Source organism: Pyrus communis, chromosome 9 (genome assembly GCF_041283825.1).
Source record: "Pyrus communis isolate YQ-2024b chromosome 9, ASM4128382v1, whole genome shotgun sequence".
Taxonomy (NCBI): Eukaryota; Viridiplantae; Streptophyta; class Magnoliopsida; order Rosales; family Rosaceae; genus Pyrus; species Pyrus communis.
Genome location: NC_142573.1, coordinates 3965141 through 3992810, shown reverse-complemented (window position 1 = coordinate 3992810; position 27670 = coordinate 3965141). Strand labels below are relative to the sequence as shown.

At 38.6% G+C, this 27670-nt stretch overlaps 2 protein-coding genes across 2 annotated transcripts; both read right to left on the bottom strand.

The window, feature by feature from the left end:
* Positions 1–9086: 9086 nt before the first annotated feature.
* Positions 9087–11400, bottom strand: LOC137738879 (uncharacterized). Its single transcript, XM_068478350.2, has 3 exons — positions 11089–11400; positions 10380–11011; positions 9087–9913 (listed from the first exon to the last, which is right to left on the bottom strand). Exons 2-3 carry the CDS (start codon positions 10543–10545, stop codon positions 9276–9278), a joined length of 804 nt encoding a protein of 267 aa, XP_068334451.2. The 5' UTR covers positions 10546–11011; positions 11089–11400; the 3' UTR covers positions 9087–9275.
* Positions 11401–14889: 3489 nt separating this feature from the next.
* Positions 14890–18351, bottom strand: LOC137738880 (AUGMIN subunit 5). The gene is made up of 5 exons (XM_068478352.2): positions 17713–18351; positions 17255–17414; positions 16431–16626; positions 15979–16111; positions 14890–15835 (listed from the first exon to the last, which is right to left on the bottom strand). The coding sequence occupies exons 2-4, from the start codon at positions 17397–17399 to the stop codon at positions 16075–16077; spliced, it is 378 nt and encodes a 125-aa protein (XP_068334453.2). The 5' UTR covers positions 17400–17414; positions 17713–18351; the 3' UTR covers positions 14890–15835; positions 15979–16074.
* Between the last annotated feature and the right edge of the window lie 9319 nt (positions 18352–27670).

Sequence of the window (27670 nt, the reverse complement as noted above, 5' to 3'; positions counted from 1 at the left end):
ACTTGGGTCCCGGTTAGTTGAGAAACTTGAAAAAAAAAACTGATTTTTTTTTCCTAACTAATTGTATTATTAGTGTTTGTATCTACTTACAGGTTGATCAATATACACAACTCATAATAATTATTGAATAAAAGAAAGAAGTTTTCATTTTACTAATGTAATAAGAATGTTGACTGTGTTGGAGAACAATTTAGAAACAATAAAATAATAGAAATATAGAACTGAAATACTTATACTTTATTATTCAAAAATACTTGCAATACAGAATGCAATAACACAATAATTACAAAAAATTAATATGATACTAACTTGAATGAATTGAAGGTAGAGGCTAGCGCAAACGCTATGTCCTTCGAACAGTATTTCCGTCCCACTCGTTTGCTTGTGGTTCTACAACGTTTGCTCGACCAGGATACAACTACCTAATTCTACAATCCGCTCGACCAGGATACAACTACCTAATTCTACAATCCGCACTGGATTATAGAACTCTAGCGAATTGCTTTGTGTGTTTACTCTCTGGAAAGTTTGTACGGAAGATAAGGAAGAAGAAAAGATGATTTTTGATGGAACTGAGGACTCCAGTTATATAGGCCCTTGTCTTGATTAATTAATATTAATTAATATTAATATTATAGTATAATCATCAAGCCTAATCCACACAACCATAAGGCCCAAGCCTTCCATCCATTTCCAAATAGTCCAAGTTCTAATTACTAAGAAAAAGGAATAAGCCTATATAAAGACTAGTGAAAAAATACTATTGACCAATGTGAGACAGGAGGATCTCAAACTCCAACAGACTGTTTACTTGTATTGATGTTTTGTGTTCGAAATAGTCAGTGAAGATATAATGCATGGGATGCTTTTACTAACAAAAAAAAAGAGAAGGGATGGTTTCGTCCAATTTCCTGTCATTCACAAAAGACATGTCTTCTCATCACGGGCGAGTTTAAGCCTGCCTTGCGTGGGGAGCGAGGTTCAAGGACTTTTTCATGTCTCACCAATTTCCAAATGGTGACATATGGCATTTTCCCATTCTATGTTAGTGAATTTATATATATTTTAAGATTGTAGGATGTACCAGACCTAAGAATAAGAAAGAGAATTGTTATTAACACTTTAAAGTAATTATCATGAACTCCTCGTAAATAATATTGAGACCTGCATTGGCGAAGCCACAGAGGTGCAAGGAGGTGTGTTCGCACCTCCGGTCGCCGGAGTTCGTTCCCAAAATCCAGGTTTCCACCCCTCTGCTCTGGTGCTGCGGTGCTGCATTTTGGTTTTCTTCAGTGGGGCGTTGCTCCGTTTTAGTTTTTTTTTTTAATTTTTTTTAACAAAACCACGTCGCTTTTGCACTTGAGAAAAACAAAAAAGTTAAATGAAACGAGTCAAACGACGTTGTTTCGTTACAAGGAGTTCATTATGTTTTTTCATAGAGGCTACTTTTACTACAGCTCCTGCCGGTTCAAGTATGCTCGCTTTTTCCCCAAACACGTCCTGCAACAGAAGCACACGAGCTAATTAAAATACAACCTAAAACTAGCTAGTAGAATTGGAATCGCTAATATTGTTAAAGTAAAAGGTATTTAAAAAAAAAAAAAAAGATTGAAACTTTGATCTGAAGAAGAAGAAAACGATGGAGGAAGGAAATGTTAGAGAATAATTAACACTAATAACTAGTTAATTAGTTAATTATATGAAAGCAACATGAATTTTTCATGGCAGAAGAGAAGACCATGCATGTTACCTCTGCAATGTTGATTTGTAATTTTCCTGTAGTGGTGCGAGCAACCTTTTTCTCCTTGAGTCGTCCGAGCCTACAATTGCAGTGTCTAATATTATATCACCCGGCTCCTCACCTGCCTTCTAAATACCCTATCACCACAAGGGTTTAAATCTGAATTTTTTTTTTTTAAATCATGAGCTATTACAAATACCATATCACCACGAAGATCATATCTAATTAGGCCAAATAGGGGGCTTTTAGTGACCTTAGTTGAACATGAGAATTATTTAATTGACGTGCATGTGATATAATCGTTGATATAATGATGATTTTGTGTTTATTGATTTGTTAGCTGTGTTTGTAATCCTTTTGATATGTGGTTTTGCTGTGGGGAAGGAACTTACAAACATCCCTACTCCTTTTCAGCCTATGTACAAACATCCTTACTCCTTTTCAGCCTATGACACATCCCTATGTGGTTTTGTTTGTAAATTTTCATGGAATTTCTAATCACTTTAAATGTATAGTGTAAAGCAGCAATTTTCAACCGTACAATAATACATGAGATGTTTTTTCATCACAGGGAGTTGTCAATTTTCAGAACAGGAAGACAATAATTGGACTGAAGTTTGAAGTGGTATTATTCAAAGCAGAAGCCTGCCCTTTCATTCAATAAGGGACCAAGTTATAACTTTATGATACAATGTATCCTTGTCCTTCTATATAAAAAATTAATTTGGAAAAAAAAATTATCTGGTCTGCCAGGCTACCCCTGCCTCCCGGCTAAGATTAGGAATTGTTCCTCTTGACCGGCTTCCCTACTCTGCCTTTCTCTCCTCAAATCGTAACATAGAAGTGACGATATCCTCAGTATATGATTCCATACGCATATTGCCTCTGGCACGGCTGCCGGTTAGTTATGTAAGGAGCATTCTTTTCCTTCTTACAACCTGTTTGGACCTAAAATTATTGGGTTGGGCAAAGTATAGAATTGTTCTTGGCCCAGAAGCTCTGCTCGAGGATTGCTATAAACCGTCCGGTTCATGGGCCGCCTAACCAAGGTCGGCCAAGTCCTGTTTGGAAAAGGAATATTCCAGATGAATAGAAAGTGGATGAACCCTATTGCGAAGCGGATGGATGAAGAAGTTGAGTCCTGATACAGTAAGGATTCTTGGCTGGATAAGGACGTTAAAACTTGGAAGTGAATGTGGCCTGATAAAGGGCTGAGTTCAAAATCCTAATGGAAGGAGGATTGGCCGAGATAAGATAGATTGGGGTGAGGAGTCCTAGTCCGAGTATGGTTTTAACTCGACCTTGAGAAGGATTTGTTGCTATAAATAGAGAGAAAAATGCATCATTCAAGCCCCCTCCAATTCAACACACAATTACCCTGCGCAAACCTCTCAAACAACTTGAGATTTTTTTATTTTCTTTTTCCACCAACACATCTTCAGTTTGGATAAACAGCACTGTGAAGACAACTGGCGAACACCTTCAGTTTGGATAAACAACACTATTGTCGTGGAATCAATCGACCAAGGAACACCTTCAGTTTGGATAAACAGCACTGCGTCGAGGCCGACTGGTTACCTATCGAAGTCTCGGTCGAGAAGGGTTTCCAAATCCTTATTGGCAGATGTCATCTTATTAGCATTCTCGGTGAAGTAAGGTGTTACAAGTTACTACATTCGGCGCATTGAACGCCGAGTGGTTTTATGATTGGATACTCACAAGTAAGTTTCAGAGTTTAACATTCTGACGGCCGAACCACATTTACCATCAAGACATACATCATCTTTGAGTACTTGTGTCCATATAGTCTGGTATCGATTCGACGTGCTAATACTCTCACAAATATAATCACTGTGACCGAATCCGGCGTTGACGATTCGTGAACTTCGCAGAATTAGCAGCCTTGTCTTCAGGCTCGAGAATCCAAAGGCCAAGACTTGTTCCTTTCTCGGCCACAATCGCAAGATTAAGAAGTCAGCAACGCGCTCAACGCAACATCAACAAATTGTACTCCTCAGCCAGGCTCGGCTGACGAGTTGGTATGCCCCGCATCAACCGAAGGACGTAGTTAGCTCATTAGTTACTTGGCCTGCGTGCCACGAAGGCTTTGTAATTTTTTAGGGTCAACACAACCATCAACATTAAGTTTCAATCAATTTTGAATGAAGAGCTTCCCAGTGGAGCAAAGATTCAGTCTTACGACGTTTATCAATTTTGTGAGTATTAGAAGGCTAACCATTCATGAAAATATGCACAAATAGCGACGGTAGGCTCATCAAACATTGCAAAATCTTGCTTGAAAACAAATGTATTTCGCCAATACCAAATAAACCAACAAGCAACGGAAAATGCTAACATCTACTCTAAACCCTCCCAATATGAGTGATTTAGTGGTGAAATTAAAATGAAGCCAATCATGAAAATTAATGTGGTCTGACTGTTAGAGATAAACCTTCCAAGCATAAAGTCGAGCTTGAGTTTCTACCAAGCCTTTGTAGGTGTTTTTAGTGATGCGAGAATGAATGAAAAGGTGTTTTTAGCGATGCGAGAATGAATGAAACAAAGGGCTTTGTAGAGATCGAGGGGCTCGGGGGGCCACTCTAACAAGACCGATAAAATCCCCAATTTTATCACCTCAATCCGTCATGTGTGAGATTTTACCACAAAAGACTTTGGTGTTAGTTAGAGTAGGATAATCATATTTATAGCCATCCTTGTTGACTTCCCCTACCGATGTGGGACTGCTAACAGGAAGACCAGTTACATCCCCAGAAAATCTTGTTTGCTGAGTACTCGAATAATATTCACAAGTGTTCCTGATCATAAACTTCAAGGAGATGCTTCACATGATTATGCCATGCAGCAACATTTAATCCATCGACTCAGACCCAGTCAACAACAATTGTTGCTGGTTGCTTCCACCTAGGGATAGGCAACAATTATGGTGGGTGGGAGTCCCACCATTCATCAAGCTGCAGAAATGTATTGCAGTTCAGACAATTAAAGAGAGTAAAAACAAGATGAAAACAAAAAGAATTTGTACTTCTAACGTAGAAAAATGGACTGTCTATACAACTACTGTACAACTAAAAAATGCAGACCAACTCCACGTATGATCGTCACTCACCAATCCCTTAACATAGTTGCAATCTTCCAAGCACTTCTAAGCACTCAAAATTGCAGCCTTAAGTTTGGGCAACCGTTTCTCCGTGACAATTTTCTCTTGCTAAGCGCATGTTAATCTAAAAACATAGTCAGAGATATTCCTAAAATGCTTATTAATAAACATCACATATTTGAATGGTAATGAATTTAACATAATAGTTTCTGGCACATTCCTTTATCTCACAATGCTTAAAATGGAGTTCAAGTTTATATTATTTGACCGAGGTTTACTTATATTATGTTGTGCAAGGACTTGAGGGGCATATGTAACGGTCTCTGTATCGGCGTAGAACAACTGGTGGGTGAGGGGTAAGGCGATGCAATCATCATGGCTTGTACTTGTAGAGGTGATCAAATTGGTGGTAGTAGTTGTTAAAGAAATCAACCCCATCTCATTAAAGGACCTACACAAATCTAGAATAAAGAATTCTAGAACATTTACTAAGGTTGGTTAGCTAGATTATCCAAGTTAGAGTAGTCATTTATAGAAATGACTAGAATGTTGTTTCTTAAGTTGGTGGAAGAGTCTAAAAGAATGATGAGGTTTTCACCAACATCCAAGATTAGTGTAGATAATTCTAGCTTAGGAAGGTAGTGGAATTATCTAGATATCTCTAGCATGATGTTTTCATGCTTTTCCGAGGTTCCATCCATGCCTATAAAAGGAGAAGGCATCCACACCATTTGTATCATCAACAACCAACCAATCAATTAAGAAGACTAAGTGAGAGTGAGAAGTAGGAGTAGTCTTGTGAGGAGTGTGAGAGGTTTAGAGTTTGTCTCTAGAAAGAGTGAGTGTCATAACTTCAAAAAGTGTCATTAAGAGTTTGTGTGTTGTAATATTTTGTGTGTGTAATACAAGTAATTTGTTTACTTATGTTGTCTCTCCAACACTTGTGTTAGAGTTGTGTACTCTAAAGCTTTTCCTCAACAGTAGTGGTGAAGGGTTGGGAAACATGAGAATTTAGGAAGACAGTTAAATCATCAATGGGAAGAAAGGCGCAGTGGTCACCATAAAAATGGTTAGTGTCAAGGTACATGAAGAACAATTTTTTCGGCAGTAGAAGTTGTAATGGCTGTCACTGATCTAGGGAGGCCCGCTCCGATAACAATAAGGTCAAAGTTAGTGGGCATAATTGGACCGTCGTCGTTAAAAGTTTATTCATAGCTTTTGGGGAAGGGTTGAAGACTCCGTTAAGATTCCTTCCTTTGCAAGGAAGGTCGCAACTAGATAGTGTTGAGATAGCTACAATTGCAGTTTCTAAGATAGAGAAAGATGAAGGAGAAGAGAGAAAGTTGTATCAGTGAAATGTTTTCTTCATTAGGAACCATATGGTTTACATTGTTCACTTATATAGGAGTTTTTGATACCAAACTTACAGAGCAAGTAATCCTTTTTAACTACCTCCCTATATCAACTAACTCCCTCTAACCAAAGCACCAGATTCCAACTAACTAACTATAAGTATAACAACCTATTTAATCTCTTGACAAGTGGCCTTGTTTTTCAACCTATTTAATTTCCTCACTTGGATCGCACTCTTGAACTTTATCCTTCTTACATCCCCCATCAAGCTGATGCTCGAGGACACTAAGCATCAGATTGTGGCAATGTTGCTGAAATAATGGTGCAGACAAGCCCTTTGTTAGTATATCTGCTGACTGGTCTGTCGAAAACACATGTTGAACTTGAAGATCAACTTTAGTGACTCTCTCACGGACAAAATGATAGTCGATCTCAACGTGTTTGGATTTTGCATGAAACACAAGATTTATAGATAGTGCAATAGCTGAGACATTATCACAATATATCATGGGAGAGGAATATAAAGGTATATGCATATCATAGAATAGTTATCGAATCCAAGCAAGTTCTGCAGCTGTGATTGCCAAAGCTCTATATTCAGCTTTTGTGGATGATCGGGATACCGTGTGTTGCTTCATTGATGCCCATAAGATGGGGTTTGAACCAAGAAATACAACAAATCTTGAAGTTGATCTTCGATCGTTTGCATCACCTGCCCAATTTGCATCACTATAAGATTGCAACTGCATTGGTCCTGGTTTAAAATGAATGCCATAAGTGGATGTCCATTTAAGATATCGAATGATTCTCTTAACTGCAATAACATGAGAAATCATGGGATTGTGCATGAATTAACAAGCTTGATTGACTAAAAATGCTATGTCGGATCTCGTAAAAGTAAGATACTAAAGAGCTCCAACAACACTCCTATATTGTTCAGGACTATGATACGGCTTCCCATCATCCTTGATGAGCCTGTGATATGGTAGACATAGTGTAGCACACGGTTTAGAGTCCTGTAGGTCGACTTTATTAACCAACTCATTAATATACTTTGTTTGGGACACAAACAATCCTTTTGAGGTGTAGCTAATTTACAATCCCAGGAAGTAGTGCAAGAGACCCAAATCCTTCATTTCGAATTCTGTAGTGAGGGTTGTGATCGCGTGGTTGATCAATTGAGAGTTACTACCTGTGAAAATGACATCATCAACATACAAAAGTAATAACACAGTGCCCTTTGAAGACTGTTGTATAAACAACGAGGGATCATCCTGTGAAACTTGAAATCCCAAACTTGGTAAAAAGCTGGTGAATCTTTCATTCCAGGCTCGAGGAGCCTGTTTTAGACCATATAATGATTTGTGAAGTTTGCAAACATAGTTTGAGGGATGTGTTTCACTCTAAAAATCGGGAGGCTGTGCCATATATATTCATCTTGAAGTATGCCATGTAAGAAGATGTTTTTAACATTGAGCTGCCTAAGAGACCACTTGAATTGAGCAGCTAAGGCAAAGATCAGCCTTATAGTTGTTGGTTTTACCACAAGACTGAAAGTCTCCAAATAATCAACACCCTCTTCTTGGCTATACCCTGGTGCTACAAGCCGTGCCTTGTACTTTGCCACAAACCCATCTGCATTTTTTATTTATTTTGTAGATCCATTTGCACCCAACTAAATTCTTATCAAGTGGTAATGGGACTAAAGACCAAGTCTGTTGAGAGTGAAGAGCTGCTATTTCCTCTTGCATTGCAATCTGCCATTCGGAAACTTGTGATGTAGTTTTGAATGTTTTGGGTTTTGAAGTAACAGTAGGTAACAAAGCTTTCTTTTTCCCATTCTTAGACCTTGTTTGCATGGGATGTACATTCATTGGTATTGATAGAACCACACTTAGTCTGTCAAGGTGGAAATCAGGATCCACATGGATAGGGTGCTGTGTACTGAAGCTAGGTGGGGACAACTGATGTAGTGAAGAGTCACAGGGTATGTGTAATGTAGTGCTGTCATGTGTAGGTAATGGACTTGCTAATTGCAAATTTGCTTGAAGTTGGACTAACAAGTGTGTCTCAGAATACTAATATTCATCTTACAAACCCAACCAACTACAAAAATTTCATAAAAAAATTAAAACTCCATGTTAAATTGTTAATAGTATTTGCGGAAATAAGCATAAAATTTTACATTTGGGTACTGATTAAGTTAAAATCATAGCCTACAACTATTATTATGGTGATTTATTTCACCAGTGGAGAATGATTTTGTGAAAACAATCCAAAACCCTAAACCCTAGTCACAAAATTATTCTCCAAAACCCTAACCCTAAAATTTTTTCCCATAATCATTACCCTGCTACTCGGTCGCAATACGAGTCGAAGTCGATCAAACTCGATGGAAACAGGAAAGGTATGTGATAAGGCTCGTCGCACTCGAAGAAGATGACCTAATTCAGGGACATCGTCGTTCCGTACAGCTATTTGCCTCCTTCTGATGAAATGGTTCATTTTTACTAGGTTTCTCTAAGGTGCCCACATAGTAAAAGCATGGCCGACCCACTTCTGCTTTTCCTCTCTCGGCAAAAAATACCCATAACCTTTTTCATGCTCGGGTAATATTCAATAATAATTGATATATATAATATTATATATATAATATTATATATATATATATATATATATATATATATATATATATATATATATATATAATTTTTATCTCTGAATCCATGTGGCTTTCTTATCCTGAAATTTTGAGTTTCAACGATAATTATTGTATTTAACTAATAATTGAATCGTATTATATTACCGTACTCGTAGTTGTCTATGAACGACACATTCTCGTTAGAGAAGAAAGACGGAAAAGTAGAGAGAACATGGGAAAAGAAGATAAAACTTAAACATTCAATATTTCACATAGTTCTCAAAAGAGAAGGAAGAGACTATATACATAGAAGTTCAGGAAACCACAACACAGAAGACCTACATGGGCTTATTGTACTTAAACGGGTTACGCCCAATAGGATAGGAACCCAACGGAAACCAGGATAGGTGGCAGGTTGGGAATCATGGTGCTGAACCTGCTGGTGGAGAATCTGGATGGGCTACTTCCTTATTATCACCTAGTTGCCCATTCTTTGAAGTTTTGGAGTTGGAGGACTTAGATGTAGTTTTTTCGGCAGCAAGGGGCAGCCCTGGAAGTCCTGGGAGGCCTGGGAGACCTGGGAGTCCTGGGAGTCCTGGGAGACCTGGGAGTCCTGGGAGATCGATTGGGAGACCTAGGAGATCAGATTGGTTGAGAGAGGGATCAGGCATTTTGGGGTTCACCTGAGAGGAGGATGGGAATGCCATCTCTGAGAACTCCTGGGAATTTAATTTCTTGGAATTCTGAATGCTGGGTTTCTGGTTGCATAAGCTGGGTTGCTTGAGAGGCTTGAAGGTGAAGAAACCAGCAGAGAATATGTGAGTCCCTTGCTTTCTTGCCTTGAGGTGTAGGGAAGATGAGGTGGCTGATGAGGCCACAGCACAGTAGGGTTCACTGCTGCGGATTAGTTTCACGGAGCATCCTTCAATTTTCTTGACATCTTTGCTCACTGAGAAGGGCAGATGGACTTTGAATTGCCCATGGCTGTTTGTTTTCACTTGTGCGTTGAAACTTGGTTTTGTTGAAGTCCCATCTTTGCATTCGACACCAACAGAAGCCCCTGCACAAAAACCCCACAAAATTATTGATATTGTGGATAATGGATCCGTAACATGTCAGGACGTTTTGTTGACTGACAATAAAATGACAAGTTACGATGACACATCTTCCAACGTTTTGTTGTCTGTTGGAAAGAAATCGTGATTGAAAGCAGAATCCTACTGTCAAGGAGTTAGTTTAGGCGAGATTTTTTTTTGCAGTTGATCTGTGTTATTTAATTTTTCATAGTTGTATGGTTGATTCTTAGGAAATACCTGTATAAAGGTTTTCAGTCATTTAGATTTTACATTTTCTCCATTTGTACACTTTTGTTTATTTCTTTCTTTTAATTTTTCTTTGATTTATTCAAATTTAAAGATTAAAATATAAACATGAGTGTATATGGAAGAAGAGAAGGGGTGTACGGAAATCATTGAACGGGCTACAATCGAAAAATAAAATTGATGAAGAACTTGTTGAAAATTTACCTGAAATGAAGTGGCTGGTATTTGAGAAATCCTCTTGGAAACATGTGTCACAGTAGACAGTGCCAACAACTACTGCAGAAGGTTGGATCTCCTCATAACTAGCCTCTGCAGGAGTATGAAATGTAAGAGTAGTAACCAGAAAGATAACCGTAAGAAACCAAGACATTGTCTTACAACCTATCTATTTCCCCTCTAAGAAGCTCTGATATTATTGACTCTAAGAATGCGTTCATAGAGGTTGCCTTTTATATATCAATTGCCGAGGTCTAATATAAATAGAGTGCTGTTAAGCCCACTCCAGTGTCTTATTTCCACATCCATCATAAAATGATACTCTTATTGACAAATTTATCCTAGTATAAAATGACCTTTAAAAACCTAAAGACCAACCAATCATGTCTTGCCACATAATTATTAGTTAAATTGATTCTTTTAAAACAAATTATTAGTTATACTAATTAAAAAAGACCTAAAATATCATAAATAAGAAAAAGAAAAAGAAAATCATGAATCCCCACAAGCTTTCCTAGGAAAGGAAGTTCAGAAATTAAACTTATAGGGTGAATTCAGACTTGACAAAGCAAAGCCTCGAGGCTCGCAATAAAACGCATGTTGTGGAAGGTGTGATCAAGCTTCACCAGAGAGTAGAGCAAGTTAGTCTTCAAGACTATTATAATGTTAAGATAGATGAGGAGAGAAGCTCATATACCAGATTACATTAGGGGACTCACGAATCCGACACTCGTTGAACTCCGATCGTGTTTGGTGTTTTGAAACAATTTGGATACCTACCATATATTGAATTTGGAGGAATTTGATGTTAGGGAAAGCCAGTGCAGCACCAAACTATGAGTGAAGCTCTTCCAATTTAATCACACTCTCTCTTATGTGGTCTGAATTCAAATTGGAAACGATAGAAATTGGGTACTGAAGCGGTTTTCAAGACGTGGTGGTGCTGCAATGGTTGTTGATAGAGGAGGGGCGCTTGGTGTTGGGGATTTGGAGAGTTGATAGTGACGGTTCTGCAAATTTTTTGGGGAGAGGGTTGCTGTTGGTGATATTTGGAGTTCTTGGGTATTTTCATTTAATGATAATTGTTTATTTTTTATTTTTTAATTTGTAATAATTTTTTTAAAGCAAGAAAAAATTGAAAAAGAAATATGTAGGGTTATTTTGAAAATAATGGTGGGTGGGAAAAGAGTTAATGTATTTTTTCACTTTTTATGATGGGTGTAAATATAAGGTGGGTGGGAAAATAAGACATTGAGGTGGGTATATCACCGCTCTAAATATTTTCTGTAGGATTATACAATTTTTTTAGATATAAAAAGGACACTGGTTGGCTATTTTACAAGTACACAACAAAATTAAGTCAACAAATTAATTAATTGTCATTGACAGACAAATAAGGAATGACTATTTTGGAATGACCATCAAAAGATCCCATATTATAACCTGGGGTCCATCAAGCTTCGCTTTTCCTTGAAACGGATCCCATAGATCCTTGGAATATCCACATCTCAACTGTTTATTGTGAATCGTGTGATTAGAAATAATTTTACTTTTATTATTTTAAATTAAACACAAATAGTACCTAACGAAACCTGACTGCATGATTCAGGATGAATGATTGAGATGTGAAAATCCCTAGGATCCTCACATAATAGATCCGGAGGGTATCCGTGTTCCGTTTTTCCACTAATGGAAAAACCAGTCAGCTGCAAACTAGAAGAAGTGAACGTAGATAAGTTTCATTCCCTACCACCAAACCAGACAAGAAAAAAATGGTATGGGATGGTGGGGAAGTAGATTGAACCTTGAATAAAGGTTTGAAATCTTGTTTTTTAATCAATTGCATTATGGTACTTGATGTATCAAGTCTGACATACTTGATGTACCACTCTATACACATGAAATATGTAGAGTGGCTACAAATTTCAAGAGTCTGAAGCGTACACTATCAGCAACAATAGGTTGTTGCATGTATTTATTCGTGTTTTCTCTTCACACAGAAACAAATGATGCATAGGAGCCTACTAAAACATATATATATATATATATATATATATATATATATATATATATGCACAATTGGGAATATCTTAATTATAACTCTTAAACTTGATAAAAGTTGTACATACAGAAAGCTTTATTTGCGGTTGTCTTGCAGAACATAAATACGTGTGAAAACTAAAACTTACAATGAAAAATGGCTACTTTCCATTGTGTCAGAATATGGTATAAGAAAAGTTAAGGAGACTCTCTTAAAGTTTTCATAGACCCTCTGTCACCTTACAGTTTACAGTCAATTCTGGTGCTAACATTATAAAACATTGTGTCAAAAACATGAAGTGACAGACAAAGAGTCCGTAGAGAATCTTTTTAGCATTTCTCATATGGTACTTGCCAGGAATAAATAAAGATCTTATTAAGACATAATAATGTGACATTAATAAAAGGCTTTATTTGTATGCGTGACATCAAAATCTCGTTGATGTCGGGAATATGGTCTGATACATCATATGATATAAAAAGTTGGGTTTTTTTTTTTTTTTTTTTTGTACAAGTTTCCAACCAATTGTATTATTACATTCGGTGTACTAAACAGTGTTCCTGACACCTTAAAAAATCTGTCTTTTCCTACCCGCAATCTGTTTATTTTGTTCTTAATTCAATTTCCTGCTTTGTGATGAAACCTAGGTTTGTCGGATTTGGATCCGCTCTAGACCTTAGTGTCCAGAGCCTCCAAGTCAACAAATTTGGGCTGCACAAATTGAATTCAACGGTCTCCATTAATTCATTTTCCCGACGCACCGCACACAACCAATGGCCCTGATTTGACTTGCACACCAATCAACGGTCAAGATTTGTGGACTTGTAGGTTCCGAACACTAAGGTCCGGATTGGATCCAATTCCATGTTTATCTACAACAACCACAACCCTCTCTGTCCCCACTACAATCTTGTGATGAAATGTTTTCCTTTTATAGTGAAAATGAGTGGCAATTAAGTCGTTGTTCATATCTACTCATAGGTTAATGGTTATACGATAATTCATAACAATTATTGAAACAAAGAAGGGATGGTTTTGTCCAATTCCCTGTCATTCGCAAAAGACATGTCATGTCGTCTCATCACGGGCGAGTTGAGGGCTGCCGTGTGCGGGAGGGAGGATTAAGGACTTTTTCATGTCTCACCAATTTCCAAATTGTGTCAAACCTGCCATATGGCATTTTCGCATTGTACATGAGTGAATTTAAGCATATTTTGAGATTGTAGGGATGTAGCCGCCTACCGAGAATAAGAAAAGATAATGTTATTAACAATTTAAAATAATTATCATGACCCCTCGTTGATAACTTCGAGACCGACATGCATAAAACACTGTTTGCAAGTTCTGATAACAACTCTGAAAAATATTAGACTCATAATTCATGAGGAGAATTTTAGGGTTTTGGGTACAATACCGTGACTTTCGGTGTGCCTAAGCATCAACGTAGCAGATGAAAGTATAAAATTTTGTTTTTTTTATATCTCATCCGTTCATCAATGCAACGAGATATTGGAAAATTTCACGGAATTTCTAATCACTTTAAATGTAATAGTGCAAAAAGCAGCACTTTTCATCCGTACAATAATACATGAGATGTCTTTTCATCATATGGAGTTGTTAATTTCCAGAACAAGAAGACTATTGGACTGAAGTTGGTATTAGCAGAAGCCTGTCCTTTCATTCAATAAGGGACCGAGTTATAAGGACGGTATTCTCTCTCCTTCCTTTTTTTCTCCCCTCCCTTTCCTTCTCTCCCTGATATTTTCTTCTCTCTCTACTTTTTTTTGTTCTCTCTCTTTACAAAGATAAAATCTTGAGCGTTTAAACAGAAGGGGAGGAAAAAAAAGAAAAGAGGAGAGCTTACAACCATCAACATCAACATATCTCTTGTTGTCGGTTGGTTAGGTAAAGAATTCTTAATTTCCTTCTTACAACCATCAACATTAAACTTAAATCGATTTGGATAAAAAGCTTCTCGGTGGAGCAAAGATTCAATCATACAACATTGATCAATCTTGTGAGTATTAGCCTTCAACCATTTATGAAGATATGCGCAAATAGCCATTGTAGGCTCATCAAACATTGGAAAATCTTGTTAAAAAAAAATTATTTCGTCAATTCCAAATAAACCAACAAGCAATGAAAAAACTAACCTCCACTCTAAACCTCCCAATATGAGTGAATTAGTGTTAAGATTAAAATGAAGACAATCATGAAAATCAATTTAGTTGATTATACATCCTCAACCTCAGCCAAACTTCGCTTGCCTTTGGACAATCTTTAAAAACATGAGGCGCTGATATAAAGCCACATGTACATCTTTAACACTTAGGGTTATCAGTCGTAACCCCTTCAGCCTTTGATCATTAGTTAGGAGCTTATCAAGAGTGAGCAGCCATAAAAAAGTCTAAACTTTCGAAGGAATATGAAGATTCCAAATGAGATTCTATCACAAATTAGGAAAACCACTAGAATTAATGGCCAACATATTAACATCACTTGTGTTCCACTCCAACTACACTTATCCTCCAAAGTATCAAAACCAACTAGAATGCTAAGAATTTGTTCAACAACCTCCCTTGGTAAAACAAGTAGTGTATATCCCAAAAATTATTGTAACAATAATCAGTTACGGTAGCCTTAAGCATATAGTCCGAGAGCGGGCAACTACCATAATGAAGCAAAATACCATATTTAGCCCATCTGTCAGTCCAAAATTTTACCATATTACCATTTCCAAATTCGCCAAAGTAGCCCTTCATACAAAAGTTTAGTCCCTTCAAGAACACCTTTCCAAATACAAGAAAAGCCTAAAGTAGTTTTATCATTGAGTAACTGACCCAATGGTCAATGTAATTGCCACTGAGAACTTTTGCCCAGAGACCATTATCCCCTCCATCAATCTCCAAGAGTTCTTAGCAAGAAGAGCTGTTCATAACTCATGTTTTTCAAGCCAAGCCTACCAAGAGACTTCGGAAGGCAAACTTGGCCCAACCATGTCTGCATACCTAAACTCTAAACCCTAAACCCTGTCTGCATACCAAATACTGGGATAGTGGAGGTGGAAGACTGAACAAGACTGGCCCGACCAGCAAGAGATGACGAATCACCTTCCAAGCAGGAAGCGAGCTTGAGCCGTTTCTACCAGGCCTTGTAGGTGCTTTTAGTAATGCCAGAATGAATGAGACCAGGGCTTTGTAGAAGTGGCAAATTTGATCAAGGAAGACCGGGGAGATCCCGAGAAAATCTTGTTTGCTGAGTACTCGATTAATATTCACAAGTGCTCCTGATCATAAAATGCAAGGAGCTGCTTCACATGATTATGCCAGGCAGCAACGTTTAATCCATCGACTAGGACCCAGTCAAGAACAGTTGCTGCTGGTTGCTCCCACCATTCATCAAGCTGCAGAACGTATTACAGTTCAGACAATTAAAGAGGGGAAATAAAAAACAAAAACAGAAGGAACTTATACTGCTAAGGTAGAAAAATGGACTGTCTATACAACTACAAAATGCAGACTAACTCCGCGTATGGTGGTCACTCACCAATCCCCTAACATAGTTGCAATCTTCCAAGCACTTCTGAGCACTCAAAATTGCAGCCTTAAGTTCGGGCAACCATTTCTCCACGACAATTTTCTCTTAGTCAGCAGCCACATTTAAACAATAGCTCATTGTCCTGCACCGTAGTAGATAAAAATTAAGTGCATGTTAATCCAAAAACATAGTCAGAGATCCTACAATGCTTATTAATAAACAGAGCAAACTGTAATACATTTAGAATCTGGATGAAAAAAATTTATAATATCTAGCGCAACAAATCATGTGAATCTCAAAAGAAAGAAGAAAGCAGTTTCTTGCACTTTCCCTCATCTCACAATGCTCAAGATGGAATTCAAGTTTATATTATTTGACCAAGGTCTGCTTGCTGAAACTTTGGAGTTTTGGAGGATTACGCAATCTAGTTTCCTGTAAAAGAAGGCCATGTAAAATTTTACCTTTCATATTCTTGTTGAGCTCTATAGGCATGGTTCAACAACACATGACCACTTTCAACAAGATCCTGTCGTGTATGGACCAAATTGATTGCCTTTGCCAAGTCCTCCAACACACTAGCTTCAGAACCACGAAGTTTTAAACAGAATTCCAGGGACTCTAGGATTGATAATAAGGCAGCGTCTGAACCCTCCAAACCTGTTTATCCAGTAAATGTAAGTTCGGACTGAAAGCACCCATTAAGCAGGCACACAAACAATGAAATAGAACCAAATAACATGTCAGAACATGCATATGGTAGCATTCATTAAACTCAGGCTAGGCATCCTTGAGCTTAAGGAGCAAATTTAAAAGCCAAACTGATTATCGTTATATTACTATTGATAAATGTAACAAGCTTAGGGAGCACGAAATCATGAGAGCACCATTTAATCAGAGTTCTGTTTTCATGTTTCAACCAAAACTACTTCGTACCTAGGTTCAGGAAAGAGTAACAACTAAAGATTATTCACAGTGTCTTACTGCCTATGGGCTAAAAATTATTCAAAACAAGATCCTTGCAGGCTGTCATGTAACAGCACCTCCATACTCACCAGCATAAAATCTAACTTTGCAGTGAGCTTTACCAATTTATTGAAAAACTGATGCATTTTGTTTTTCTTCTTAAGTGCAATTGACAAACCACTACACACACAACTCAAAAAAGAAGGCAAAATAGATCTTCTGTTGCCAAGCCTCAGAGAAGTGGGGAGGGTGTATTTCTTCCAAAACCAAGCCTATAATGGAGGCAGTGCCCTCCAGTCATAGCAGATGAATGAAGACTCACCACCAGGATAATGAAGGGCAGCAGATATGCGATAAATGGATGGTATCGCTGATGGATCCCTAGCACCTGCTTTTGCAGTTAATATAGCAGCATTTTTTTCTGCAGCAGCAACAACTTTAGGTCCAGTAGACCCTTTTGTACCCATGGACTCCAATAGTGCCTGATACAAAAGTTATTAATGGTTTACATCGTTACATACAGAGATTAGAAGGTAAACAAGAAAAGACAGATTTGTATTTCCTCGCCACAGAACAGTCAGAAAAACTTCATGATAATCAAGATCTTACACAAATTATTTAAGTCCTGAATTTTAAAATCGTACAAAGATTATATACAGATTATGATTAGTCGCTAATTATGACAACCTGATAAGGGATATAAGAAACAGATTCATCAATTTTTACTTTCTAGCATCAAACCAATCAATCGCCAACTTAAAAGTAAAGAGTGTTACTTACAGGAATAACAATTCTTTAATAATGATAAAGCCACAAATTTAGTCAATAAACCCGTGGAGTTGCTGGAAGCATGTAGAGGCTATTATCAGGACTTTGGTCAAAAGCAGAAACTTCTCTTTCAATAAGATCTTTTGCAGTATTTGAAAGATCCATGACTACTGTGCAGATCAACTACTTGCCGGCAAGGCAGGTGACCTTCTCAAAGAGGAGAAGAGGGGATTTGAAGATAGCTGGAGAGCTGTCGATTCTGTGTGAACCTGAAGCTGTTGTTATCATCTTTTCCCAAACTGGCAAGCTCTATGATTTCTCAAGCTCCAGGTACCAACCCTGTACAACATCCCACCGCCTTATAAATTCTTTCGAATTTTCCAATCCAGTGTTGGACTTTGAGAAATAAGTTTTGGAGTTGCTTTTTACGTACGGATTTTATGAGAGGCGTCTAGAAGGTTCAACTTTGATCTTCACGTTTAAGAGTCGAAAGCACGGGATGCTAAGGATCGACTTGTAACAGTTGCCTCGCAGGCTCAAAAGGTCGTATACTATATGCTGATATGCTTCCTACGATCTTCGGTCTATGAGACTATGAGCATGGTGTCATTGTGCAATTGGTTTCCTTGTCTTTGCTTGCAGATGAACGACATTGTTACTGAACAATGGATTCAAATTCAGCGACTTGAGCAGGCTTTTCATATTACTCAAGTAAGCATTTGTACTTGAGACTGGCTTCTCATTCTGTGTGCAAGTTTTATCGAAATGAGCTTTATTAATTGGTTTAACTCGGTTAGGACTATGAGGCTTCAAAGGCAAGTGAGCTCTAGAAGATGCACATTCTTGAAGGTAATAGTTTAGATAAGTCTGTACGTGTGAGTCAGTGAGGCTTCATTTAATCAATTAGAAACCACTTTCCTCTATATATAATTAGAGTTATAGAATGCAGTGAAATATAATGTTTTTTTGTTCACTCTAATTAGTCTTTTATAACTTTTATTCTGTTTGTGCAATATCCTTAGGCCGTTGTGAAGTGTATAATTAGAGTCATAGAATGCAATGAAATATAATGTTTGTTCACTCTCTTTAGACTTTTTGTTTAACTTTTATTCTCTTTGTGCAAGGTCCTAGGCCGTTGTGTAGTCGTCGTTCTCAGCCAATTTTCTATGGATATATCTGAGATTAAGTTCGATGTATATAAGCATTGAAGTGATAACCTTTTCCGATCTTTAATATAATTTTCAACCCCGCAACAACGCGCCGGTACAAATTCTAGTATCTTCTAATCACGGGCGAGTTTAAACCTGCCTTGTGGGGGGGGGGGGAGGGGGGGAGTGAGGATCAAGGACTTTTTCATGTCTCACCAATTTTCAAATGGTGTCAAACTTGACAGAAAAGGTTCTCACCGGATCCTTTCCAGGGGATCCTAGGGATCCCATGAACGTGACTGTTCATCGTACATCGTGCTGTCAGAAATTATTTCAAAATTTAAAATTTAAAATTAAATATAAATAGTACCTAATGAAAACTGACTACAAAATGTACGATAAATGATCATGATCACGGGATCCTTAAGATAGATCCCTAGAAAAAAGATCCGGTGAGGATCATTTTCCAGACTTGAAAATGACGTAAGGCATTTTCTCATTCTATGAGTGAATTTATATTAACCCAAGTCAATCTGCCGGTTCATCCACTCCATGATTTGATGCTCCACATGCAGTGCAGAATCCTAGTCGGCAAGCATGGGTGTATGTACCTGCCATCATTACAACTATAGTCATCATTGCCATAAAGGAAAGACAGCAAGGAGGACATGTGATTGCTGACTCATGGACAGCAGGGAGGACATTTTATTATTGCTGTTGCACCTGTGCTGTGTGCTGGCTGTGCGTTTGCACCTGGACAGCAGGGAATGTTGCTGTGTTGTTGCACCTGTGTAAAGCTTTCTTTTATTGTGTATAAGTATAAGACTTTTAGATAGGAAATAAAATAGAATTCAAATCAGAAAATTCTATATGGTCTCTAGAGCCTTTTTTGTCAAACGACAAAGATCCTAACCTATTATTCTGTCCATCATCGCTTCCATGGCTGGAAACAATGTCCCTGCTATCAACCCTAACCCCCAAACCACCACCTTTCAACCTTTTTCCATTATCGTCAATATCAAACTTGATAGAACCAACTACCCACTGTGGTTGGCTCAAATTCTCCCTATTTTAAAAAGCCGGGACTTGATGGGGTATGTTGATGGCACCTTGGTGTGTCCCCCAAAACATGTAGCTGGTTTGACAACCGTGAATCCTGTGTACACAACGTGGGTGCAACAGGATCAAATGATCCTTAGCTGGATTAATGGATCTCTGACTGCGTCTGTCTTGTCTGTGGTGGCAAGCAAAAGAACTGCTCGAGCTACTTGGGAAGCTCTGGAGCAAAGGTATGCATCCACGTCTTAGAATCGTATTTTGTTTCTAAGGAATGAATTGTTGCAGACCAAAAAAGGTGATCTCTCTGTGGCGGATTACCTTGATCGCATGAATGCGATTGCTGACAATCTTGCTCTTGCTGGGCAACCTGTGAGTGATGATGAACTGGTCCAGATTGTGTTGAATAATCTTGGACCAGCGTATGAGATGACTGTGAGCGCAACACAAGCTCGTGACAACCCTATCACTTATCCTGCCCTTGAATCCTTGCTGCTGACAACAGAAAGGAGAATGGTGGAACACAATGTTCCGTTGGTTGAAGGAGCCACTGTTAATGCCTTCATGGCTTCTCAAGGACGTGGGGGTGGTCGTTCTCGTGGTGGTGGACGCGGGAACTACTCACATCGTGGTGGTGCTCAACGAGGTCCCAATCCTCGCCATTACAATGCTTCGCAGAATAATCAAGGTACTGGCGAAAGGTTTGTTTCTTGTGGTGATAGAATTGTGTGTCAGATATGTGGTAAACCAGGTCATCCTGCATTGGATTGCTACCAGCGCATGAACACTGCCTTTGAAGGACGAATTCCGGCCAAACGACTCTCGGCCATGACTTCTTCACCAATTACTCTTAACAAACAACAGAATGGTTCTTGGCTCCTAGACACAGGAGCCAATGCACACATTACTCCTGACATTCACAATCTGGCCAATCCCAAAGAGTATCACGGGAATGAAGGAGTAGGAGGTGTAGGTAATCACACGGGCATCTCAATTGCACATTATGGTTCCAGTAAACTTCAAACTAAATCTTGCTCATTTGTTTTACGTGACATTCTTCATTGCCCAACTGCCTCCACTAATATCCTTTCTGCTCATCAGTTTACCCTAGATAATGATTGTTACCTACTTATTTTTCCCCATGTTTTCCTTGTAAAGGACCTCAAGACACGGAAGACGCTTTTCCGAGGGAGATGTGAGAATGGGTTGTACCCATTTCCAAATGGCAGTGCCTGTCTCAAGCATTCTGTTACTGCATGTGTGGGAGTTCGAGTGTCGGTTCAAAAGTGGCATGCACGTCTTGGCCATCCTGCAAAACCAATAATCAAGTTTTTAATTTCAAAAAAATTGGTACCAATTCATGGTACCTCTGATGTACGCTTTTGTGAGTCATGTCCTCTAGGTAAAAGTACTAAATTACCTTTCCAATTGTCCGAGTCTAGTCTTAATTTCCTTTGCAACTTATTCATTCAGATGTGTGGTGTTCTCCAATTCCTTCTAACGAAGGTTTTCGTTATTATTTGTTGTTTGTGGATGATTATTCGCGATATTCATGGATTTTTCCCATGAAACAAAAATCTGAAGTTTTTGCGATATTTGTGAAGTTTAAAGCCAAAGTTGAAAATATGTTTAACAAATCCATAAAAACTCTTCAATGTAATGAAGGTGGTGAATATAAGAATCATTCTTTTCAAAGGTTTCTTGATATTCATGGTATTTCTCAACGTTTTTCTTGCCCTAAACATCCTGAACAAAATGGTTTAGCTGAACGAAAACATCGACATATTGTCGAAACTGCCATGGTTATGCTTGCTCAGTCTTTCATGTCAACTACGTTTTGGTTTGATGCATGCTCAAGTGCCACATATCTAATAAACCGATTACCTACTCGTGTATTATTTGATACATCTCCGTTTGAGAAATTATTTCAAAGAAAACCCAATTATGAGTTTTTGAAGGTGTTTGGTTGCCGTTGCTTTCCATGGCTAACACCATACACGCAAAACAAGTTACAACCAAAATCAAAGTCCTGTGTTTTTCTTGGATATTCTTTGAACCATCAAGGATACAGATGCTTGGACATGACCACAATACGAGTTTATTTGTCTCGCCATGTTCTATTCGACGAGGACTCATTCCCTTTTAAGGGACTCACATCTCCTTCTGACAGTGTCGACGAACAAGGTAACAATTTTTTCCCTCATATCTTACCTATCTTTCCATTACCCACTAATCCACCATCCATGGTTGAACCTGTATCACAGCTCAACCCACCTTTAGACCCTAACCTATCTATAGGACTCTCACTATCATCAAATGAGCAAGTTTTAGTAACTGAACATCGTGTGCAACCCACTGTCCCTAGTGATACTGGACATTCTATGACTACACGGTCTAAATTAGGGGTTCACAAACCAAATCCAAAATATGCTATGCATGTTGCACTTGATAACTCTCTTGTTGAGCCTACCTGTTTCAGTCAGGCAGTCAAACATCAGGCGTGGAGAGAAGCTATGGCGTAAGAGTTTAATGCACTACAAAGAAATGGAACTTGGAGCTTAGTTCCGTACAATTCTACAATGAATGTGCTACCCAACAAATGGGTGTTTAAAATTAAACGTCACGCTGATGGCACTCTTGAGCGACATAAAGCTCGGTTAGTTGCCAATGGTTTTCATCAGAAAGCTGGTGTGGATTACACCGAAACTTTCAGCCTTGTGGTAAAGCATAGCACCATTCGACTCGTGTTGAGTCTTGCTGTGTCAAAGAAGTGGCCTGTACGCCAATTTGATGTGCATAATGCGTTTTTGCATGGATACTTAAATGAACATGTTTACATGAGACAACCATCAGGCTTCATTGACAACCAGTTTCCTCATCATGTATGTAAGCTACATCGATCTCTTTATGGTCTCAAACAAGCGCCTAGGGCTTGGTTTCAACGGTTATCTGATTTCTTGTTTCAACTAGGGTTTGAGGAATCTACGTGTGATTACAGCCTTTTTGTGTTTGACAGGCAGGGTATATATATTATTCTGTTAATTTATGTCGACGACATTCTTATAACAGGGAACAATCCACGCCAGGTGGCTCATTTGATTCAGAAACTTGGTAGTTTGTTTCTAATGAAAGATTTGGGACCGCTCAGTTATTTATTAGGCATTGAAGTGAAGTATAATGGTGATGCCATGCATCTTTGTCAGTCTAAATATGCACTGGATCTCCTCACTTGCACAAAATTCACAGATGCCAAACCTATTTCTACTCCTGTGTCGTCTGGTCAGAAACTGAGTGCTCATATTGGCGATCCTTACGTCAAACCAGAGATGTATTGCAGTGTTGTGGGGGCGCTCCAGTACCTCACCATCACACGACCTGATCTGTCCTACGCTGTGAATCAAGTGTGCCAGTTTATGCATTCCCCGAAAAACACACACTGGATGGCAGTCAAGAGAATTCTTCGGTATCTAAAGGCTACATATAATCATGGCTTACTATATCAACCAGGAACTGCTACGTTGACAGCTTATTCGGATGCAGATTACGCTGGCAACCCTGATACTCGTCATTCTACGGGTGGTTTCTGTGTTTATTTGGGTTCTAATCTTGTCTCCTGGAGTTCAAAGAAGCAGAAGACCGTTTCACGTTCGAGTGCAGAAGCGGAGTATCGCCAGTTAGCTTATACTGCTGCAGAATTATCATGGTTAAGGTCTCTCTACAAAGATCTTCATTTAAATTTGGTTCCACCAACCATTTGGTGTGACAACATTTCCTCAATTGCCCTGGCGTCCAATCCAGTCTTCCACTCGCGCACTAAGCATCTGGAGGTCGACTACCATTATGTTCGTGAAAAGGTGGTTCGAAAACAGCTCGTAGTAAGTTATGTGTGTTCTCAAGACCAGCTTGCTGACATTTTTACTAAAGGCCTCTCTTCTTCACGATTTAAGTTTCTTGTCTCCAAGCTTCCAGTTGTTCCCCCACCTGTTCGCTTGCGGGGGGCTGTTAACCCAAGTCAATCTGCCGGTTCATCCACTCCATGATTTGATGCTCCACATGCAGTGCAGAATCCTAGTCGGCAAGCATGGGTGTATGTACCTGCCATCATTACAACTATAGTCATCATTGCCATAAAGGAAAGACAGCAAGGAGGACATGTGATTGCTGACTCATGGACAACAGGGATGACATTTTATTATTGCTGTTGCACCTGTGCTGTGTGCTGGCTGTGCGTTTGCACCTGGACAGCAGGGAATGTTGCTGTGCTGTTGCACCTGTGTAAAGCTTTCTTTTATTGTGTATAAGTATAAGACTTTTAGATAGGAAATAAAATAGAATTCAAATCAGAAAATTCTATATACCGGACCTAACAGAATAAGAAAGAGATTGTTATTAACACTTTAAAGTAATTATCCTGAACTCCTCGTAAATAATATTGAGACGTGCATTGGCGAAGCCACAAAGACGCAAAGAGGTGTGCTCGCACCTCTAGTCGCTGGAGATCGTTCCCAAAATCCAGGTTTTCACCCCTTGCTCTGGTGCATTGGTGCTGCGTTTTGGTTTTCTGCAGTGGGGTGTGTTGAAATTATTTTGGATCGGCAGGTCCCCCGGGGGGTGGGGGGTGGGGGGTGGGGTGGGAACTCTAACGACACCGATACTGTTATCAACTTTATCACCTGCCCAATCCATCAGGTGTGAGGTTTTACCACAAAAGGTCTCGATATTAGTTAAAGTGGGGTATTTTTTTTTAAAGTCATTACTTTTCTGGATTGCTAACAGGGCGATGCTCCGTTTTAGGTTTTTTTTTATTTTTTAAACCCAAGCCAAACGACGTCGCTTTGCACCTGAGGAAACAAAAATTTAAAAATGAAACGAGTCAAACTACGTCGTTTCGCTACAAAGAGTTCATAAAGTTTTTTAATAGAGGCTACTGCAGCTCCTGCTGGTTCAAGTACGCTCCCTTTTTCCTCAAACACGCACTGCAACAGAAGCACACGAGCTCATTAAAAGACAACCCAAAACTAATCGCTAATATTGTTAAAGTAAAAGGTATTTAAAAAATAAAAAAATGATTGAAACTTTGTTCTGAAGAAGAAGAAAACGATGGAGGATGGAAATGTTAGAGAGTGCTCTCTAGATAATTAACACGAATAACTAGTTAATTAATTAATTAATTATATGAAAGCAACATGAATTTTTATGGCAGAAGAGAAGAGCATGCATGTTACCTCTTAAGTGTTGATTTGTAATGTTCCTAATAGTGGTCCAAGCAACCTTTTTCTCCTTGAGTCGTCCGAGCCTACAATTGCAATGTCTAATATTATATCACCCGGCTCCTCAACTTTTATATTTTGTCTGTGTGCCATTGTTATTTTTTTCTCTCTTTTGCTCACTCGGAATATTATTTGGCAAAGTGCTAATTTTTCACATCCAATATCTGCACAAGTAGGTTGAGTCGATTAGTATTTTTTGCTTTTAAGAAAGTTTAATGAAGAGAAGTTTTAGCATGTGATATTCACGTTAAAATAGATTGGACTAATTGTATAAATAGTCCTCGTGATGATAGGGTATTCGGAAGATAGCCATGTGGTACAAAAAAAGGGTTTTGAACCCTTTTGATGAAGTCCGTTAGGTTTAAGCTCAAAAACCAAATTTCCGTTATCTCTCTATTAAACCCAAAAACAAAACTGTGAATTTCTGCACTCCCTTTGTTGTGGCCCAATAGAAATGGACTGTCTTTCAAATACCCTATCACCACAAGGGTTTAAATCCGAATTTTTTACTACATATGCTATTTTCCAAATACCTTATCACCACGAGGACCACGTATCCAATTAGGCCAAATAGATTTTATTGACCTTAGTTGAACAGGAGAATTATTTAATTGACATGCATGTGATATTATCATATAAAATGATTTATCGTTGACCTAATGGATTATTTTGTGTTTATTGATGTGTTAGCTGTGTGTGTAATCCTTTTGCTATGTGGTTTTGCTGTGGGGAAGGAATGTACAAACATCCCTACTCCTTTTCACCCTATGTACAAACATCCTTACTCCTTTTCAGCCTATGACGCATCCCTACGTGGTTTTGTTTGTAAATTTTCATGGAATTTCTAATCACGTTATATGTGTAGTGTAAAGCAGCAATTTTCATCCGTACAATTATACATGAGATGTTTTTTCATCCGAACAGGAAGACAATAATTGGACTGAAGTCCGAAGTGGTATTATTCAAAGCAGAAGCCTGCCCTTTCATTCAATAAGGGACCAAGTTATAAGTTTATGATACAACATATCCTTGTCTTTCTATACAATAATTAATTTGAAAAAAAAAAAAAAAAAAAAAAAATCTGGTCTGCCAGGCTACCCCTGCCTCCCGGCTAAGATCAGGAGCTGTTCCTCCCGGCCGGCTTCCCTACTCCGCCTTTCTCTCCTCAAATCGTAACATAGAAGTGACAATATCCTCAGTATATGATTCCATACACGTATTGCCTCAGGCACGGCAGCCGGTTATTAGTTATGTAAGGATTATTATTTTTCTTCTTAAAACCATCAACATTAAGTTTAAATCAATTTTGAATGAAGAGCTTTCCAGTGGAGCAAAGATTCAATCTTACGGCGTTTATCAATCTTGTGAGTATTAGAAGGCTAACCATTCATGAAAATATGCACAAATAGCGACTGTAAGCTCATCAAACATTGCAAAAACCTGCTCGAAAACAAATTTATTTTGCCAATACCAAATAAACCAACAAGCAACGAGAATACTAACCTCCACTCTAAACCCCCCCAATATGAGTGATTTAGTGGTGAGATTAAAATGAAGCCAATCATGAAAATCAATGTGGTATGACTATGTTTATACTTTCCAACTTTTGCCAAACGTCTCTTGCCTTAGAAAAATCTTTGACACTCAAGGTTATCTGTAATGGTAATTGGTAATATTATCTGCAAAGCATATATTGGATAGTGGAGGTGACAGACTGAACAAAAGTGGCCTGGCCAGCAAAAGATAATAATTTACCTTTCAAGCATAAATTCGAGCTTGAGTTTCCACCAAGCCTTTGTAGGTGTTTTTAGTGATGTGAGAATGAATGAAACAAGGGCTTTGTAGATGTGGCAAATTTGACCCAGGAAGTGTTGGAATTTTTTAGATCGACGGGCTTGGGGAGCCCCCCTAACGACACTGATACTGTCCCCAACTTTACCATCTGCCCAATTCATCAGATGTGGAGTTTTACCACAAAAGGTCTCAATATTAGTTAGAGTAGGGTAATCATATTTAAAGCCACCCTTGTTGACTTCCCCCATCGATGTGGGATTGCCAACACGCCCCTTCACGTGTAACCCCATTTAGTGGTTCACACGTGAAGATCCATACATCGTTAATTGAAACTTAGAGGTTGGCTCCAATGAAGTCCAGACTAGTTTTCAATCTTTTCAAGAAGAGGACACCGATATTATCCCCAATTTTACCATTTGCCCAATCCGTCAAGCGTGGAGTTTTACCACAAAAGGCCTTGGTATTAGTTAGAGTAGGGTAATCATATTTAAAGCCACCCTTGTTAACTTCCCCTACCAATGTGGGACTACCAACACGCCCCCTCACGTGTAACCCCATTTAGTGATTCACACGTGGAGATCCACACATCGTCAATTGAAACTTAGAGGTTGGCTCCAATGAAGTCCAGACTTGTTTTCAATCTTTTCAAGAAGAGGATCGTCAATTGAAACTTAAAGGTTGGCTCCAACGGAGTCCAAACTA